Below are 19,841 nucleotides of genomic sequence, written 5' to 3'. Positions count from 1 at the left end.
CGCATTCAAGTTGACGTTGATATCATTAACAAATATTTTTGTCCCGAGAATCGCATCTCATTCCACCCACAAAGAGGAGATGCCCTTGAATATGCCCTATTTCACGTTGGAATAAGTGTTAGCTCTTTAAAACAACACTACGAGTGGTCACTAATTCTCTGCAGAGATCACACATCACACCTTCAGATTACTACCAGGCAGCTTAAGCAGAGAGACAAACCACCGGCCTAAAAAGGCTTCGAACAAAATGAAGACGGCTGCTTGCGTTGTGGCCAAAACGTCGTGAGAATTATTTTATTACGTTTTATTTTTATTATTTTATTATTTTCCTTCTACGTGACTTTACCGAAAGAACCATGAAGAGTTAAACAGACGTCATAAATAATCACAATCAGCAATAAAAAAAAATTGTATTTGCCCTTGACAACAAAAGTGCCGAATCGGCGCATTTGAAAGCACGTCAAAATACATTTAATTCACTGACATTTAGCACAGCAAGGTTACAACAGTGTGGCAGTAATTACAGAGCACAACACTACAGCAAAGCCTTCAATCCGCGGAATATTAAATCCGGAAATCCACCAAAAATCGTGGATTATGGTGGGTACTTCCTCCCGAAATCCGCGCAACACTGCGATGGCAATCGTTTTATTTTGCGTGGGACTTGGTTCACGTGAGAACAGAGTGTTGGGTAATTCATCAGCAAAGCAGGTCAACAGGAACACGATACTATAACAGCAAAAGGGCAACTGAAACATGAGGCATTGTGGATAAAGTCACGAAACTAAGGTAATTTGTATAATAAAATGTATAGGTAGCACGCCTCAGATAAGCATGGGTGGCTACGTATTGTGCGAAAAAAATTCAAAATAACGTACATACACACATACAAAGGGACTCAGCAAATGTAGTGGATGTCTGCATGTGAAGAAAAATAAAACATTGTAAATCTTAACCAAAGACCTTAGGCAAGGTTGTGGAGAAATATGCTTTTATTGATGTGGCATAAAAATGATCGGATAGTGTGCAGCTAGGAATAACTTTGGATGATTTTTTTTCCCTCGGGGTTCCTTCAATGTTCTGTCAAAAAAGCTACCTTCAGAATTTGGACTCCACAGATTACGATTAAAATCGTGGAACTTAAAAGAGGTATAAGGGCATACGAGGACAGACTTCCATTTATTTGGTTATTTATTTGTGACGCTACCTACATTTCCACTGGTGCCCTCCTCCCCCATTAACCTTCAAAAAGACTGTGACCTTTAATGGCCGGGGTATGCATAAAAAAAGAGATTTAGATTCCAAACGTTATCCAATGACGATGTCGGAGTGAGTTCAGACAAATAAACGAAACAATTTCCCATGAACAGAAACCAGTCGAGGTTTGTGGCCGGGCAGGTCTCGAGACAGAGAGATTACTGGGAGATCACGCAAGTGAAATGCTGTGTGCTCTTTTTGCCTTGCGGAGACCCTGTCGGCCAAAAATGTCAAATATTTCTGTTCTATTTGGAAGAAAATTGTGTTTTTCATTATTTGTTATTCTTTTAACCAATATATTGCCTTTGGTAGATGCTGATACAGCTGCAGTTTATATTTGATGTACAGTCCTATAACGTACACATCCTACATCTTTACAAGCACTACATACAGTACAGTATAGACATTAGCTTCATGTGCAGTGCACGGCGTGTCTGCAAAAAATAAAAGTTTAAATCCGACAGCGAAATCGTGGCATGTTTCACCGATGTTCATTCCACAATTCGAAAAATGAGCTGCTTCCGATTAACCATTAATGACATACATATGTCAATGAGTTCGATACATTGAACGCATCAAAACTCCCAATTATAGCGTGACAGAATAATCGCAGTGCAGAACACATCTTGAGAAGAGAAAAAAACATCTTCGCCAAAGTGGACGTGTCCTGCTGCACGACTTTTCACAACACAGGCAAAGTTAACGTCTGAAAAGCCACCAACAGGCCTGCCAATATACGACACTATGTAATTTTCTTTGAAAAGGAAAATGTCCACGTTTTTAAAGTCGGTGTGAAATAGCCTCAATTATATGTGATCTAAAAATATCACTCCGTATGCAAAAGCACAAAATTGTATGCGATTGTTATCGAATAATGTGCATGGCACAATCCGTGGACCTAATGTACATTTTAAAAGGCTCTGTTGGATATGTGATTAATAATGGCCAATGATTGTCACTCTAATAAAATTTTATTTTTCAAAAAACTAATGAATAGTAATATGATACTGCAATACAATTTTGTCCTAACACCCACTATCTAGCAGGCATTACAACTAGACCCATCTTAGACGCTAATGGCAGTCTGCTCAGTAAAGTCGTATCTGGATTTGTAGAGGAGCAGATTTAATTGTTGTGCACCCACACATACCAAAATCTACAATATATATAGCTTCCATTTGAAAACTGTCCATTCTCACAATACCTGTACAATGAAATAAAAAGTCGTACCAGCGATACAGCTGGGATAATTCCAAAGGAATCATATTCACTTTCCTACATTCAATCCGTCACAATTCCAATAGGAATCAAGATTATTATAATGAGAGCACAGCACAAGAGAACACCACAGCAACTGTCACAAGTTCCGCTGCAACAGCAGGCCACAAACAGATGCAGGTATGTGTCTGTGGTTGGAGGAAAGTTACATCACACCATGGGTTGAGGATCCACCAGGGGAAGAAGGGGTGTTTGGGTAAAGAGAGACAGAGGCCTCGCATTGATGACTTTCTGCGAAAGCGATCAAATCAGTCGAATGAAGCACAGCAACTGGACGCAAACCATAGTTTGCAGTGCATCAGTACCACTGTCATGGAGGACGTAAACTCAAGCACCGAAGTAACAACTGAGGTGGAACCAACAACAGGAGTGGAACTCACCCAGCCTCCGAGACCTGCAATCGAGAGGAGACTACCAGGGCACAGACCGTATGTGAAGTGGCCTGGTGCCAGTGACAAGAAGTTGTGGGAAACAGTGAATACTGACCTTACCTTGACCCTCGAGAAACTTCGAGGCACAGTGGAGAAGAAGTTGGAGAGGATGGGGGACATCATCTATGAGTACGGGGCAGAAAGCTTTGGAGTGCAAGAGGCAAAAGGCGGAAGAAAGGTTCCAACCCCACCAGTTTCCAGGAGGCAACAATAAATCAAGCACCTCGTTCAAGAAAGGAGACAGCTTAAGAAACAGTGGAAGAAAGCCTCGGAAGTGGAAAAGGAGGGCATAGAGGCACTTCAGGCTGACATCAAAACCCGGTTGGCATCCCTCCGTAGAGCAGAGAACCTACGGAAGCGCAGAAGGAAGAAAGAACAAACTAGAACTCGATTCTATAAAGATCCCTTCAAGTTCCTTAAAAGTCTCTTCACGAAGGAAAAAAGTGGAGTTCTAAAAACAACAAAGAAAGACCTAGAAGAGCACCTGAGAACAACAAACTTTGACTCAAAGCGACATGAACATCTGGCCATCCCATCAGATATCCCACCCATTGAACCCCCGGAACATCATATTGAGACCAGCCCTCCGACATGGAAAGAGGTGGAAAACACAGTTCGAAGGGCAAGAACAGCATCAGCCCCGGGACCAAATGGAGTCCCGTACAAAGTGTATAAGAATGTAGCAGACGTCCTGAGGTTCCTCTGGAGGCTTATGAGAACAGCTTGGCAAAAGAAGATAATACCCAAAGTGTGGCGTAGGGCAGGCGGGGTCCTGATCCCTAAGGAGAAGGATCCAGTGAACATCAGCCAATTCCGCCCAATCTCCTTACTGAATGTCGAGGGTAAAATCTTCTTTAGGATCATTGCCCAGAGGATGGCCGAGTACCTGCAAAGGAATGCGTACGTCGATACATCTGTACAGAAGGCAGGAATATCAGGGTTCTCTGGCTGCTTGGAACATTCCAGCATGATCTGGCACCAGATCCAAATGGCCAAGGTGGAGAAAAGGGACCTCCATGTAGTCTTCCTCGACCTCGCCAATGCATTTGGCTCTGTGCCCCATGAACTCCTGTGGTCTGCCTTCAGATTTTTCCACATACCGGACACCATCACAACCCTGGTGAAGTCGTACTTTCAGGATCTGCAGTTCTGCTTCACCACCTCAGAGTTTACCACCTCATGGCAATGCCTGAATGTAGGTATAATGGCAGGATGTACCATTTCTCCATTGGCATTCATAATGGCAATGGAGGTTATCATCAGATCCTCAAAATGGGTTGCTGGTGGACAGCGAGTCGACTCTGGTTTTCGCCTCCCTCCACTCAGAGCCTACATGGACGACATTACAACATTGACCACCACTGTCCCATGCACCAGGAGACTGCTCAGAAAACTCGAGGAGAACATCAGCTGGGCCCGTATGAAGATTAAACCATCCAAGTCACGCAGCATCTCGATTGTGAAGGGAGTACTCTGTGACCTGAAATTCTTCATCGGAGATGACCAAATCCCAACAGTGTCTGAGCAGCCGGTAAAAAGCCTTGGAAGGTGGTATGATGCAAGCCTGAAGGACAAAGACCAGGTGCAACAGCTGCGCAAAGACATCAGTAGTAGCCTACAGTCCATCGACAACACCCAGCTACCTGGAAAGTTAAAGACCTGGTGTCTGCAGTTTGGTCTCCTACCCCGGGTGTTGTGGCCCCTAGCAGTGTATGAGGTTCCAATCTCAACAGTGGAGAAGATGGAAAGAGGAGCCACGAGCTACTTAAAGAAGTGGCTCGGAGTTCCACGATGCCTTACCACCATAGGCCTCTATGGAGATGGTGTCCTCAAGCTGCCCCTCACCAGTCTAACCGAGGAATTCAAGTGTGCAAAAACCAGGCTCCAGATGACACTGAATGAATCTCGAGACCCAGTGGTGAGCAACAACGCGCCGACCTTGGCAACTGGACGCAAATGGAGGCCAGGAAAAGCAGTCCAGGAGGCAACAGCAGCCCTCAGACATGCTGACATTGTGGGTCATGTTCAGCAAGGGAGAGGAGGCCTTGGGCTAACTAGCCGTGCTGCTTGGAGTAAGGCCACTGCACCAGAGCGGCGGAAGATGGTAGTGCAGGAAGTACGCCATCAGGAGGAGGCTGCAAGGTGGGCCAAGGCAGTCTCTCTTGCCAAACAAGGACAGTGGACTCGATGGGACAGTGTGGAGAAGAGGAAGATCAGCTGGAAGGATCTGTGGGCCACGGAAGCGAGGCGGTTGAGCTTCTCCATCAGAGCAACATATGACATCCTTCCAACACCAGTTAATCTTCACCAATGGTATGGTGAAGATCCGGACTGTGCCCTCTGTTCCATGCCAGCCAACCTCAGGCACATTCTCACAGGGTGTAAAACAAGCCTCACCCAAGGACGCTACACTTGGCGTCACAACCAAGTCCTTAAAAACCTTGCGTCCGCCCTGGAGGACAAGCGGGCTGCCACCAACTCCCTACCACCCCCAGCAGCATCACACCCCTTACGGACGACCTTTGTCCGCGAAGGGGCTAAACCACCGAAGAGCGGCTCTACACCAATAGAGTGAGACCAGCTGCGCTTGGCCCGCGACTGGAAAATGCTAGCTGACATTGGCCGGCAACTTGTGTTTCCTCCGGAGATCGCAACCACCACCCTAAGACCTGACGTGGTGCTCTGGTCCCGTTCGCTCAAGAAGGTCTTCATCATTGAGCTCACAGTACCCTGGGAGGACTCAGTAGATGAGGCTTATGAGCGAAAACATCTGCGCTATGCCGATCTAGCTGCCTAAGCACGGCATCATGGCTGGAACACAGAAGTCCGACCAGTGGAGGTGGGCTGCAGAGGTTTTGTGGCAACATCTACAACCAGACTGCTTAGAGACCTGGGAATTAAGGGCCAGAGCCAGCGTTCGGCAATCAAAGCTGTATCGGAGGCGGCAGAAGGCAGCAGTCAGTGGCTCTGGATGAAGAGGAAAGACCCCAGCTGGGCCCCAAAGTGAGAGGGCCAGGAGGTATGCAGTCAACAATGCTTGACTCAGGGAGGAGGACGCCCCTGCCATGCATAGTCCCATGGGATGTTGGCTACCAACAACAAGGCAACTCCTATGACTAATTGGGAATGGGACGCAAGCGTAGGATTGATCACCCTGTCACTGGCCGCCTTTGGGGAGGGTGTATAGTATGAAAGGCCGAAACACCCTAGGAACCAAAGGGTCACTACTGACGATGCGCTCCCCAAATTTCACCAGGCTCACTGTTCATGAACTCTTGGAAGTGCTTGCACAAAGGATAGTAACATCTCATCCTGTGTTCTTTGGAATCTAAGATCAATGCCGATGTTAAAAAAGTCTATCAATTAGTGAGCATGTTTGTTCATGTACGCATGTGTAAACGAGTATATAACCTACAGCTCGTCAGAATATCTACTGAATTAGAAGCCAGTGAAAGGGCGCAGTTATGGGGTGACGTGGCCACGTTTACAGGTGCGGGTGATAAGTGTGGCAGCTTGAATTTTGAATTACAGACATCTGGAATTCGGTGAGGAATTTTGAGTAAATACTGTAGAAGAGTTGCCCAAGCTGAGTCAGGATGTTGGTGAAGGTGGTTGAATGAGGGTCTCAGACACGGTGTGGGCAAGGAAACTGTGGATGCGGGCGATAGGGTTGCAGATAGACCTATTGAGATAGGACAGAATGAGATCACGAGATCAGTGCACTCTCCAGCCCTTTGTAAAGTCTGGGGGTGATGGATAAATGTATGGAAGTCGCTGTGGTAGCTGGGATGGATTTAGGTTATATCAGCTGCTGCTATAAATTTCCAAACTTCGTTGAGCTATCATTTGTGGCCAGGTTGCTTCTTAAAAAAAAGCTAATCGCTCGGTGGGCTTTACTTTGTAAAAAAATATATATTATATTTTAGTGATTTGTTTACCTTTCCTATACTTTGCAGTCCTATTGTGTTTTTCTATTGTTTGTTATTGTAACGTTCTGACCCGCCCCTACTGGACATTTGTTAAAAAAGAGCTTTATAGCTCATCGGATTTCTCCACTATAAATATAGATTCTGATATACGAAAGATGTTGCGCTGATGGAGTTACACGGTCCTGGCAAGTTTACATTTGGGTGTCATCAGTGGAGAAGTGATGTTAAGAGAGGCTACTAATGCCATGGATATGTCTGGTTTAGTCTCAATTAATGTGATCGCTATGGACTTAATACTTAGGCTTTCGCGACCAATTTTATCCATAATACAGGTTTTTTTTTGTTAGATCGCATAAATATGAATGTCGCTAAACCCGCCACCACCCGACACGGCCAAATCAGTAAGGTTTGTCACGGAAACAGAACGCGCCATTTCGTTACTAGTGCAACACACCCCCGAGTGTTGGAGATTGTAAATGTTGTGGATTTTAATTTCTACAGACCAAAATGATAATGACGACTGGCTAAAGACGCCGTGATGATAATGACAGGAGTCTATAATTACCGTTGGTATGCATGAGCCAGTGATGGAAAGTCCACATTTCTATGGCGCGACCAAAGACGGATCGACCTTACGACCAAGATTATGATTATCAATGTGTGACAAAACAAATGTTGTTCCTGAGTAGTGAGTGTTATTTCCTAATTGCTTATGCCTCAAAAGTACAGAAAGTGGCTATTATTCTCCACAAACTTTGCTTTTGTGACCAGGACAGTGATATTTTGAAATGTACCTATTTTCAATGAGAAAACGTGGTGTGCATTTGTGTCATTCCTTCACATAAAGTCCTGGTCACAAAAGCAAAGCCATTTTCTGTACTTTTGAGGCTTAAGCAATTGGGGTGGGGAACCTCTTTCATGCCAAGGGCCATTTGGATATGTATAACATCATTCACGGGCCATACAAAATTATCAACTTAAAAATTTGCCTGTTATATTTGGTCAAACATTTAATTAACTCACCCCGAATGTGATGGCTGGAACTGACCAAATGATTTCGCGGGCCTCATACGGCACGCGGACCGGACTTTCCCCAAATTATAAAATAACACTTACTAACAAACATCGTGTTACATCGTGTTATGAACAGAGTTGCTACAAACCACCCCCACCACCACATTCATCTCACGTTTAACTTTTGAATTGAAGAGTTTCCATTTGAAAGTAAACTTTAAACGGTACAGTAGTGGTAATGATGCCCTGCAAATGACCCCAACTTTATAGCGTCACGTGTAACGTGATCCGGAGTGGTGGTTCATTACAGCGCTCGAATCGGCCCAATCATCATCTCGGGGGTGGTTAAAATGACTACCACTTTGTGGCAATTCAACAAGTGATCGTTATATTTGGATGGAATGGCTCATGCCGAATGAATGTGGAATTTGCTCGCCAGATACTCTGGACTTTGTTTTTAAAATAGATGAAAATTTCACCGTACAAACCAATATATATGTACATTTTTTTTGTAATCGCGTACGTAACGATTACATCATCCCAAATCGTAAAGTCTCCACGTGGCTTGCAGCTCATCCAACGTCCGTTAGACGTGGTCACGCTCACGTTATTTAAACAAACATCATTGTTTGTATACATATAAAAGCTACTAATAACAGCTGCACGTGTTTACCTTGTAGATTCATTAGTCTGTAGACAATCACGGGGTCCGGGACCTACAAAATAACACGGATTAAGATTATAAACGTTGACCGTGGATGAAGAACGTCTGGGGCCTGCATCGAACCGCTGGAATATTAAAATGTCACGCGTCCCACGATCCCAGATGAACATTGAGAGAGCTGCGATTTGAGATCGATTTGAGATCGATTTGCGTACCGATTGGCGACGATAACCTGACCCTGGCACGAGGTCTTCTCAAGTCCTGGCGCCGTATTTGAAGGAAGAGAGTTCACGAACAGACGAAATACAAACACGTGAAGACTTTCACCATTTGGGATGATTTTTCATCGCTGCGTTGCCGCCTAAAGCCATCAGCAAGGGGTGGGGACGTGACGTCATCACGCACGAACGCGGCGGTGACGTCACCGCGCATGCGTGCGTGATGACGCACGTGCCCCGCCAGTCAGACAGGAATCCAGCCAGCGAAACTTGTCTTTTAAAAAATCTAAACATAGCATGAGTATGCTACTATATATGAGATATAAAACAAAATTTGCTAATTAACTGCAATGTATTGGTGGAATTAGAAACACCCGCCAACACTTGATTTGTCTCTGCGCGCCAGTTGAGCCAATTAAGACGTTTCTTTTTAAAAATATATACACACACAGATATAAACAAAATATACACACACAGGTATAAACAATGTATATACACATACAGGTATGAACTAAATATATACACACACAGGTATGAACAAATTATCTATACACACATAGATATAAAAAATATATACAGACACATTTTTGTTATCTGACCCAATCGATCTGCTCAAATATGCTATTGCAATGAAGTACAACATTTACACTAACCCACAGATACGAGACACCTTGGAAGGGTTCCGGCAACCCAGGGCATCTCATTTTTTGTCCAAGCCTTTAACGCAGACAAAGAGTGACTCGGATGTTGCACGAAATTCATCTTGTGTGTTTTTCTGGAATTTTCTGGACTGATAAAAAAAACGTACGAAAATTGTCCAATTTAATGTTCACATATAAACATGGACAATGGAATCCATCCCAATCGTGTGCCCCATGTCAAATTGAATAAAAGGATGTGTTGTTGCTATTGTTCAAACCTATCAACATCGTCGTTGCCGAAAGTGTAGGTTGATAAACTACGGCGCAGATTGAAATACCGTGGAGCCAACTGACAAATCCTTTTGAGAGGTCACTGAAAGCATCTCGGCATTTTTCTCTTGTTGGTGTCAACAAAACCGAACATTTATGGCGGTTGCTGTTAGCGTGTGTCCAGAATTGTAATTGCTATGAAATAAGTCATTTTATTACATAAGTGTTCTATAAAATCTGGAACAATGTACACATTTAAAACGGAATGGTCCATATACGATAGCTTGTATGTTTTTACACCACATTTATTTAAACAAAGATGCTCTAAGAATGCATCCAACTATTCCAATATAAATGTAGCATTTTAGAAATGTAAAGGGTGAAAATACCTCATTAGTTCAACAATAAAGTGTGAAGCTGCTGCAGTAATTTGTTTGATTTAAAGTAAATCCTTCTTTACTTCTTTATGACTTGAAGATGTAAAACACTGCAGTATAATAAAGGAGCATGCAATTAATTTCAAGCTGAATTAAATTTAGAGTGCTGGTAAATCCGAGCAATCAATATCGTTGTTTTGAGACCAACGCATCACTGCAGTGTATTACCAATATTGCATTAGTGATACGCTAGCTTATGCTTGCAGAACCTATTGAAGAGTCCTAACTAAGGTGAAACTGAGACAGCTCGTACAGTACAGGATTCCCTCTCTATTCGCGATCTTGGCTATTTGCGAATTGCATCTGGAACTCCACACGACCGCATCGAGAGAGAAAAAGAAAAGTGATTAAACTGATGAGAGATAAAGCGATGAGATGAAAGATAAACTATAAAAAATAACTTAAAACGATTTCATTTTACAAGGTAAAGCCCACCAAGCGATTAGCTTCTTTTTCAAAAGCAACCTGGCCACAAATGATAGCTCAACGAAGTGGTTGATCACGTGGAAATTTATAGCAGCCAAATACTCTAAACGCATGTTTCTTAATGTGGAGGGAAAACCGGAGGTCCGCGGGGAGAATATGCAAAATCCAAATCTACATGCATCATGGTTGGGATCAAGCATACGACCTCCTGTACACCAGGCGAGGTAATTAACATCTCACCACCGTGGAACCCTGTAGATAGGTTTTCGTGGGCCAATATCATTATCAGCGAAATTTGCTGGTCATAACCATCTCCAGAACGTATCCCTCGCGAATAGCGATGGAATGATGTGCAGCATATGAGTCGTCACGTCAGGTGGCATGACTATGATGCACTTGCAAATACCTAATAAGGCTGAAGGTATACTGAGGCATGCTGCTCTGCCACCACGACATTCAAAAAGGCCACGCTGACCGGCATTTCAAGGTTCGAGGCTCAAACATTAGGTCGCTTGGGTTTTCTGACATCCACCATTGGCCTATGTGATACTGTGGGGTTTCCCTTAATGCTGTTTGACCCACAGTAATTATGTTTACAACCTTATATGGGACCACAGCTTTTTTTGCTCACTGAAAAAAGAAAATAGGGGTCATGTCAAAAGTCAGAAAAGGAACGGTGGCAGCAGCGATTTTCGCCGGTTACCTATATACCGGTGGTGAAAACTCCACATTCCTATAGTCTAGGCCATAGTTTGTATTGTACGCAGGCCATAGTGGGATTCTCACGTAGTGGTAGAGAGCTCATTTTGTTGACCTCAGGGTGATCATCATATGCTGAGTTGACGTATTCCCTGTAGTATAATTCACTGCAACCATCCAATTATTATCGCGGTAACAGCAGTAACTTGAACACATACATTTTGTAAAAGAAGTTACAGTATATCTGTACAGTACAATAATGTATTGCATAGTGACTTTACATACATTGTGTATGTTGAACTTTTCTCGCACCGTACGTAGCCAACCGTGCAAATCGGAGGTGCAGGGGAAGGACAACAAACTAAACACAACACACAGTTCTAAAGAAGTAAGTTGTCAATCTAGATGATGATGATGGTGATTTAAAAGTGCGTAGCTCCAACAACTTCCTAATATCGGTGGGAAGAGCGTTCCAGACGGCCGCAGAAGCGCATCTGAAACCACCGCCTTTGTTTGATGGCAGCAGCCAGAAGCCGCTGCGAGGATGCCTGGAGTTTGCATAATGATTTAAAGTATATACTGTATGTTTAACTGTATATGTAAAATGTCAATTAGTTAATAATGTAGGCTGTGCACAACACACCATCTAAGTCATGGCAGTTTATTTAGCAAGTTCTATTATACGAGCTGTGTGTAAACTAGCAATAATAGGGCAACTTGTGTCTCCTTACAATCCTTTCAATATGATAAAAACAAGCTCTTACATTTCTTCTAGAGCACTGCACGTGCATTGCTTTCATTCTAATGCTCGTAACACACACACGCACACATTTCGGCTATTCATAGCTTAATTGTATTAACAGTGTTGAGAAGCCAGATTAGTTGAGTAATTTTAATGTGTTTTTTTTTTGCGCCTTCTCTCGGTCACGTTTAAATGTCACCACCGCCTGCGCTGGCAGGGGCTCAAATCATGGGGCTGTGAGCGTTCCCCCCCCCCTCCCCGTGACAAAGCTCAAACCCCGGCCTTCTCCGAGTGTGGCACGTTCTTCACTGGGTCGTGAACGCCATCGCGCAATTGCGCTTTGTGAGACACCTGAAGGTTCAGTGCTTGCCCCATGAAGGTGGGGGACAAATATAGCCGTTTTTTTAAACGTAGCCTTGTGCAAGTGCACTGACATTTGGAGTCGGGCCGTATAAAAAAAAACCATGACATGATCTCGGCAATGACCACAGCACTATTGGTTTTTTCAATGCACGCTCCAGTATGTATGTGTGTGTATGTTGAACTTCTTTCACGCCGTACGTAGCCAACCGTGCTCATCGGAGCTGCGGGTAAACGACAACAAACTAAACACAGAAAGCAGTTCTAAAGAAATGAGTTTTCACTATTGATGATTTAAAAGTTCACAGCTCCCAGTGGCTTATTGATTTCGAAAGGAGGAGCGTTCCAGACGGCCGCAGAAGCGCATCTATTCCAAGGTTTTTTTTGTAGCAGGTGAACAAGAAGTAGCCCCAATAATAATTCAGGATTAGATCAACAACACCAGTGCCGAAAGATTACAAGTGTCAACATCTCTAGGGGGAGATGTTAAATGCCATGCAGTCGTTGATGATGTGCAGAATCTATGGAGTAAGCAAAGATAATTCATAACTGAGGATGCAATGCCATTTAATTTGTTATTTTATCTAAACGTACATGAATATTTTAAGATATTGTATGTACAGTGCCGTATATTTTTCATTATGGAAGCGGTCGATCAGCCGTTGGTCAATGACTCCCATTTGGTAACTTTTCATATGCCTATTTTAAAACCTGTCACTGGAAAACATAAAAACATGTTTATTCTCATCAGGTCTCAGGGCGTCACGTGCAGTCCCTAACCCTCGTTTTCCACTCCGTCGCTGTGGCCTCACTTGAAGTGCTAAGTAAAAAGACCATTGCCCCGAAATGTCGCCGATTATGTATTTTCTTCTTTGACGTCAGTGTTATTGAAGAACGTTTTTATTTCGTCGCGGATACTGCGATGTACAATTTATTTATTTAGTTTCGCAACACACCAGACAATGCGGTTGTTGTTTGTTGTTTCTTACAGCGTGGCGGTCCACAAAATTTGACTTGAGGCTTGCCTTTGGCCCAATGTGCCCCGCAGTGCAGTTCATCAACAGGGGGGGGGGTAAGTAAAGTGGCCATTAAAATTAACACAAGGGAGCAGACATTTCTTTCTTATAGATACTGCAATACAACAACAACAAATGCCCGTTGAAATGAGGTGGCACCCACTCTTGCACTGGACAGAGCGGAGGACAGTGCTGCGATAAACTAGAGCTGTGACCCTGTTTCCGCATACCGCGACCCCGCGCAATAGGCCTCGTAGCTTTTTTTGCCTGGGGGAAAAAAAAAGCCATGACTTGCTTGGAATTCAGGTTATTAAAGGTGCCACATACCGGATATACAGCACAATTTTGGCCAACCGTGTAGCCTAGATGCTACCACTTTTGTGTAATTTCAAGGTATCACAGGATGCAAGAAGTGCACGCTTTAATCTTGGATTTCCTGGAAATACTGCAGCTGTTTGGTGAGAGAATAGTGCATAGTGCAGCAACACGTTACGTACACATGCAAACCAATTTAATTATGCATCCTGAACATGTCAATTTAAAATGAATGCATTACCCACTTGAAATGATTCCTTTGAGATGGAGCATGTTTGATGGTTTAATATATGCATTGTGAGCGCGAGGACAAAATATCGTAGTTCAACGTGTTTAAATGTGGTTGTGTGTAAGCCCCAGGGAGATAAGCTCTATAGCCTGCCTTGGCAAGGTGCTTTTTCCCATAAATACAGTTTTTTACTACCCATAAGCTTTATTTCAGCATGGGGCATTAATCAATAGCGATGGCTGTCTTCACATAGCTCGCCAGTGGTGCCAAGTGTGTGTGGTCTGGCCATAGAAGGGCACCGGCTGAAAAAAATATATACGGCAAGTCCACTGAAATTTGAGGCAGAATGGGCAATTACAAGAAAAAAAATTAATTCTGCAAATTGAAACTGAACAAATAACTAAACCCAGGTGGCCGTCTTAGTGGGCTAATATCATGCCCGTGTGATTGCGGTTAAGCAGTACAGCTGAGCCCCAGGGTTCGATTACAACGCGGGAAATTAGTACTACATCAGAGGGTGTTTAACCTTGATATTACAGCAATTATGGCTGTCCTGGGATATTGTTTAATATTCGTTAGTCTAGTTATACAGTACATCCAAAAACCTATCTTTTTCATTGCACTGTGCATTATGGACTATTGTCTGATCCTGATTGGTTCTCAATCTGACGCTGTGCACATCAGTCCAATCATCAAATTCGATCAATTAAAAAAAAATCTGACTTTGAATCAAACTGACTGTACATGTCTTACACTAATCAATATTTGTGAATAATCCCTGTGCTTCAAAGCAGACTCAAAGTGCTGATGCAGCCCTTCAGAAATCCCTGGGTTCTCATCTGGGTTTTGCCCCCCCCCCCCCCCCCGTTGTGAAACTGGGTTCTTAAGTGTAGCAAGTTTGTGGTCTCAGTCTGGTGATCAATAACTCCATGACGAAACCACCGTGTTAAATCTTCTTTGTTTCTAGATTTGAAGCTTTCGTGACTGCAAGGATTCATACTCTTAGGTTTTTTCGGTAAAGTCACGTAGGTATTTTTTTTTTAATTAATAAAAGTAAAATAAACCTAATTAAAAAATTCACGACGTTTCGGAAGCAACACAAGCCTCCTAAGAGTATGTCTCCTTTGTTTGTCTAAATTCCAGGACTGTGAACAAAAATAATCCATCACCTCCCTAACTCGTCAAAGGTTCCAAAATGCCACTACAAATCTCCTTACCCATGAGCAAAATCGCATCTCAGATCCCTCCACTGGCTTACCGATCCAGTCATGGATCAACTACACGATATTATACTCACCATTATCGAGGTCCTCTATGGACTCGCGACTACATACCACTTCTCACCTCACACGACTCGCCTACATGTACTCCTCTGTTCAGACAAACGAGACCTCCTGGCTCGGCTGTCATCCATCCTCCGCTCAATGAGAGGTCGTCGCTTCTATGATACCCCCCTCTCCATCTCCCAGTCGTCTGTGTTACTGACTACCGGTCCTCTGTCCAAGCCCCGAATAAAGATGTACTCTTCTCCTCTGCCGGTCCATATAAAGATGCTGCTACATTTAGACGTTGTATACGAACGTTATAATTGTACTTGATCATTGTAATATGCCATGTAGGTTTGGGCTGGGTAGGAATTATAGTTCGCTAAAAAAGGTGTCTCAGATTATATCTACCTTAATTAGGCATTGAACCCTGCACCTCGAGACGATAAATAAATAAAAATGACAGATCCCACTGCACAGTAACTATGAAGGGCATGCATGTTGTGAGATTTAAAAGATCTCAAATTGCCTTCAGGCTTGGTTAAAACTTTTTCGCCAAAATGTATTCGCAGCAACAACAAAGGGTGGCACGAGGAGGTCACTTTTAATCACTAAGCCTTTGCCAAATGTGTTAGTTTTGCCAGAGAAAATTACAAGATTTACCAAAGGCTAATACATTCTGATGGGAGGATTGAGTCTACGTGCCACTTGCCCTGCTTTCAGGGTCACTGAGAATCAAGAATATCCGTAGGCACCATTCTCGAGGCGTAGGGAGAGAGAGTGAGAGGGGAATAAAAACTACTTATGGAAGAGAGATGGCTCCAATTTTCTCCTTAATCATTCTGTCCATCTGTGCGCCTTCGTGATATCGTGTAAGTGGGGCAGCTGTTTCGCAATACACTGCGACCGCTGATGAGTTGCGCGGCGCATGCGTTTACCTCTGCGTGCACAAGTGGGCTGCTTTATTTAAAACAGCCATTATCCACACTCCACAGCCTGGAGGGCCTACATTCGCTCAAGTGATGTTTCGTGCTTTCCATAATTCATTTCATTACCCTTTTTCTTAAACACATGAAAAGACTGTAATTGTCAGCTTTGCCATAAGCCCAACCCACTTTGGGCTATTTTTTAAATTGGGCCATGAATCCTTGCAGAATGGCATACATTTTCTGTGGAATTGACCACGGGTGGAATTACTGAATGCAAATGTTTCCAAATTTGCCAACATTTAGTCACTTTGTTTTTGGCGGGATGACCGCCAAATATGGCTTCATGCAAGAATCATGTCTATTGCCTCGATTGCGAGGGAGACCTGTACAGCTGGCTACATAAAGGCACGTGTTGTTTGTAATTAACTTACCGGCGATGTTAACATTTGGGATGTGGCCCACGATGGACTACCCTTGCAAACGGTGGCATTTGGGTTTTTAATGTCCAGTTTAAAGCGGGCGGTGCATTTTGGTAATTACTTTCCGCAATTAATGGCCGGCCTTGGGAATCGAACCGTTGACCCTTTGAAAATTGATCTAATGGCGAGCATTTTGACCGCCCGGCTATCCAGCCACCTAACTCTACGGTGCTGCGGTCCTCTCACCGCTCTCTCCCCCAGTCACCACATTCTGCCATTTGTGTTCATTAATGCTGTCTATTAAAATGCTAATGGAGCCTTGATTGTCCTGGGGTTTTTTTGTAGAAAATTGTCGTGTTCCTTTCATTCTGGCCAGCTGATGAGATTTTCCATCCATCGGAAAAAAATCGCGCATTGGCCGCGGTCGAACACTGCACTAGTACTGCAGCGAAAGGGGTAAAGGCGCGGCCCTGCAATTGCTTGCTCGGCACCACCGCCGGCAGAAGGGCATCCAATAGAAGGAGCTCTCGAGGGTTGGAAGAGGTCGGAGGACCGACGCTTCACCCCGCTTCATGCAACCGGCCGATCAACAGCTTTGTGCCCTTCTCCACGACAGGGTGGACAGGGGCAGAAGTATAAGTGGCTACACAGGATTGGAGTATAAAGTGAAAAGGTTGTTTGCCTTTGTATGGTGTATGGCATCGCAATAAATTGCCACTATTAGCATGCCAGCCTCACTAGGTTTCCAGAATCTAACACCCCAACGGTTCCAAATGAGATGTTAGACCGTTTATTCCCAGGAGTATTTCACGAATGGAAGTTAGATGAGAGTTCTTGGGGAAAATATACAAGTTTGAGGAGAATAAGACATTTATTTCTTGATGAAGGCAGATATGAAATTCAGGGGAATAGTGATCATTGTCACATGGTTTGCCCATATTTCACCACATTGGTCATTAGGGGTTTGTGAAAGGGGGGCCAGATATTACTCCCCAGTGATGTTGGGCATGACAGAGAATTGAATTCTGACCGTTGGGTTCAACCAGAGTATGCTAACCACTGCGCCACTGCTCAACCCAGGGTCATCACGTGACGTCACTCTCACTGCGCAGTGTGGCATTATCTCGTTGTTGTTGCTGCTTGGAATGTAACTTTATTATTATTATATTAAATCTTGATTTGAAGCTTTCGTGACTGCATGAATCCATACTTTTGGTTCTTTCGGTAAAGTCACGTAGGTAGAAAAATAAAACAAAAGAAAAATCATATATCACGACCTTTCGATCGCAACACAAGTGGTCGTCCTCAGGCGGAAATGTTTCTGACAATGTTGGAAAGCATAACATAATGCATGTGTTTCCTCCTCGTCTCTTCATTAACAAAGGCTCTTAATTTAACGATTCTTCAAACTATGGGACAGGCCATAATACAGATCCGAGGTATTTCTCAAGTACATATACATATTCTATGGGTATGTCGGTAAAGCTACGTAGATAGAAAAAGAAATAAAAATATCACGATGTTTCGATCGCAACACAAGCAATCGTCTCTCACCTAAAGACGTGTGCTTGTGTTGCGATCGAAACGTCGTGATATTTTTGTTATTTTTCTATCTACGTGGTTTTTACCGAAAGACCCATAAAATATGTATTCCTGCAGTCACGAAAGCTTTAAGCCAAGATTTTACAAATATAAAGATTATTTTGAACGGTGTCTTCCTTTAAATAGTGAAAGATGCATTCATATCGTTCACGATATGACAATGGAATAGAATTGTCGTAAAATTAGCCACCAAATTACACTTGCACTAGCCCAAAGCACCCCTACCATTTTATCCATCGTGAACAGCTCAATTTACAATTCCTCTCATTGTATGCACTCCGCATGGATCTTATCTGCAACGCTGTAGACGCGATGAGCTTTTTTTTATGCACCTCATTTTTTTTGTCGCCCACCATGCTAGTGGTTGAAACGTGGCACGTGACTCTTCTTTCGTACAGATCACATTTGTGTAGCAATCATAAAACGATGTCTAAGATAGAAATCCTGCGTGACATGTTTGCAGAGGACACGTTCCCGAATACAAAACAGTCGAGCTACCGTCTGTTGTAAGCACGAATTTGGTTTGGGCCTTATTTTGACTGGACTACGAATTGATGGCTTCGTCATGAAGTAAATCCATTCCATACCTCAATTGCATCATTAGAAATGGGCAGCAAGTGAATGTAATTCTTAAAACGCAGGATATACGTTCTAATTTCGAAGTATCTGTAGTGCTCTGTGACTCTGTGCACACGTAGGGCAGTAAATAAGGGCAAAAAATGAGCAGGCCGTAAGCGCCTTGCAAGCTGGTACGGTGTCAATAGATCAAACAAATGAGATGTGGTGAAGCTATAACATACCCTCTTATACGTAGGTCACGGTCTTAAACATAATTAGTGACATAACCGGCAGCTATCCCATTTATTTCAATGGCAGCCGTGACGTGAACACAATTGCACGCTTTAAAAAAAAGCAATCGAGCATCAAAATTTATAAGCGCGCTGATGTGTTTTTTGTGGTTTTGCAAATTGCAAATTGGGCCCCCCGTACAAGCCACCATTACAATAATCAATACCTGCATGGTGATGGATATTGAAACGTCGTGTTTTGATGAATGTTTGCAGGAGAGGTCCAGCTTCTGCATGTTGGCTTCCTTCTCGGCCCATCGAAATTAAATTGTCTCCACCCGAATGTGATTACGGATTGACAAGTACGCTTGCAATTGTCCTTGAGCCCTAAATGCAGGCTTTGCAAATCAGTTTCCCCCCCGTTTTATAACTAATTTCATTTAGTAATTACATATCCATTTGTTGCTGTTGTTGTTGGTTCACGTTACGTACGGTATTCACAAAATGCAATGCTTTTCACGCAACTTTTAGATTTTCACTGCGAATGTGGGCGCTTATGGCACGCGCGTTTACATTTTACTGTTCATGAGCTCGCATGAAATGCGCGATGTCAAACGTTACACCTTTTAGAGTGCACGTGAGTGATTATTTTTGTTGCGTTTGAACGAAAGTACTCGAGGTTGCGTTACATGAAAAAGGGCGCCTTAAAGTACAGAACGCCTGGACGTCACTTGCAAGGCCCTTGGATGTTTAATGAACACCTGCGATGTTCAGTTTAATATCCTCGAGTTACGCCAATCGACGCCGCACACGAAAGCAACACGCTCCCACTACAGAATCCTCGTGGTTCGCAGTGGTCTCACCCACACCTCAATCTATGCCCCCGCTCCCCCCGCTTCCCCCCACGTTCGT

The 19,841-nt window shown here is 43.5% G+C and overlaps 1 protein-coding gene across 7 annotated transcripts in view; it reads right to left on the bottom strand.

The window, feature by feature from the left end:
- LOC133355618 (uncharacterized) overlaps nucleotides 1-8,931 on the bottom strand; it is a 180,150-nt gene extending 171,219 nt beyond the window's left edge. For 4 of the 7 annotated variants that reach the window (XM_061572972.1, XM_061572975.1, XM_061572978.1 and 1 more), the window contains exon 1: nucleotides 8,789-8,918. Coding sequence is in view for 1 of the 7 variants with exons in the window: in XM_061572980.1 (XP_061428964.1) it covers nucleotides 8,901-8,920 (20 nt within the window). In the remaining 6 variants the exon portion in view is untranslated. Of the gene's footprint in view, nucleotides 1-3,021; nucleotides 3,054-8,788 lie in introns of those variants that run through there. The other 3 variants (XM_061572973.1, XM_061572980.1, XM_061572974.1) reach the window with 3 other exon arrangements.
- Nucleotides 8,932-19,841: the final 10,910 nt, after the last annotated feature.

This window comes from Lethenteron reissneri, chromosome 51 (genome assembly GCF_015708825.2).
Source record: "Lethenteron reissneri isolate LAM-NWPU_2019-01 chromosome 51, ASM1570882v1, whole genome shotgun sequence".
NCBI classification, from domain to species: domain Eukaryota; kingdom Metazoa; phylum Chordata; class Hyperoartia; order Petromyzontiformes; family Petromyzontidae; genus Lethenteron; species Lethenteron reissneri.
The sequence above is the reverse complement of the archived record's forward strand: the minus strand, read 5'-3'. Positions and strand labels throughout refer to the sequence as shown.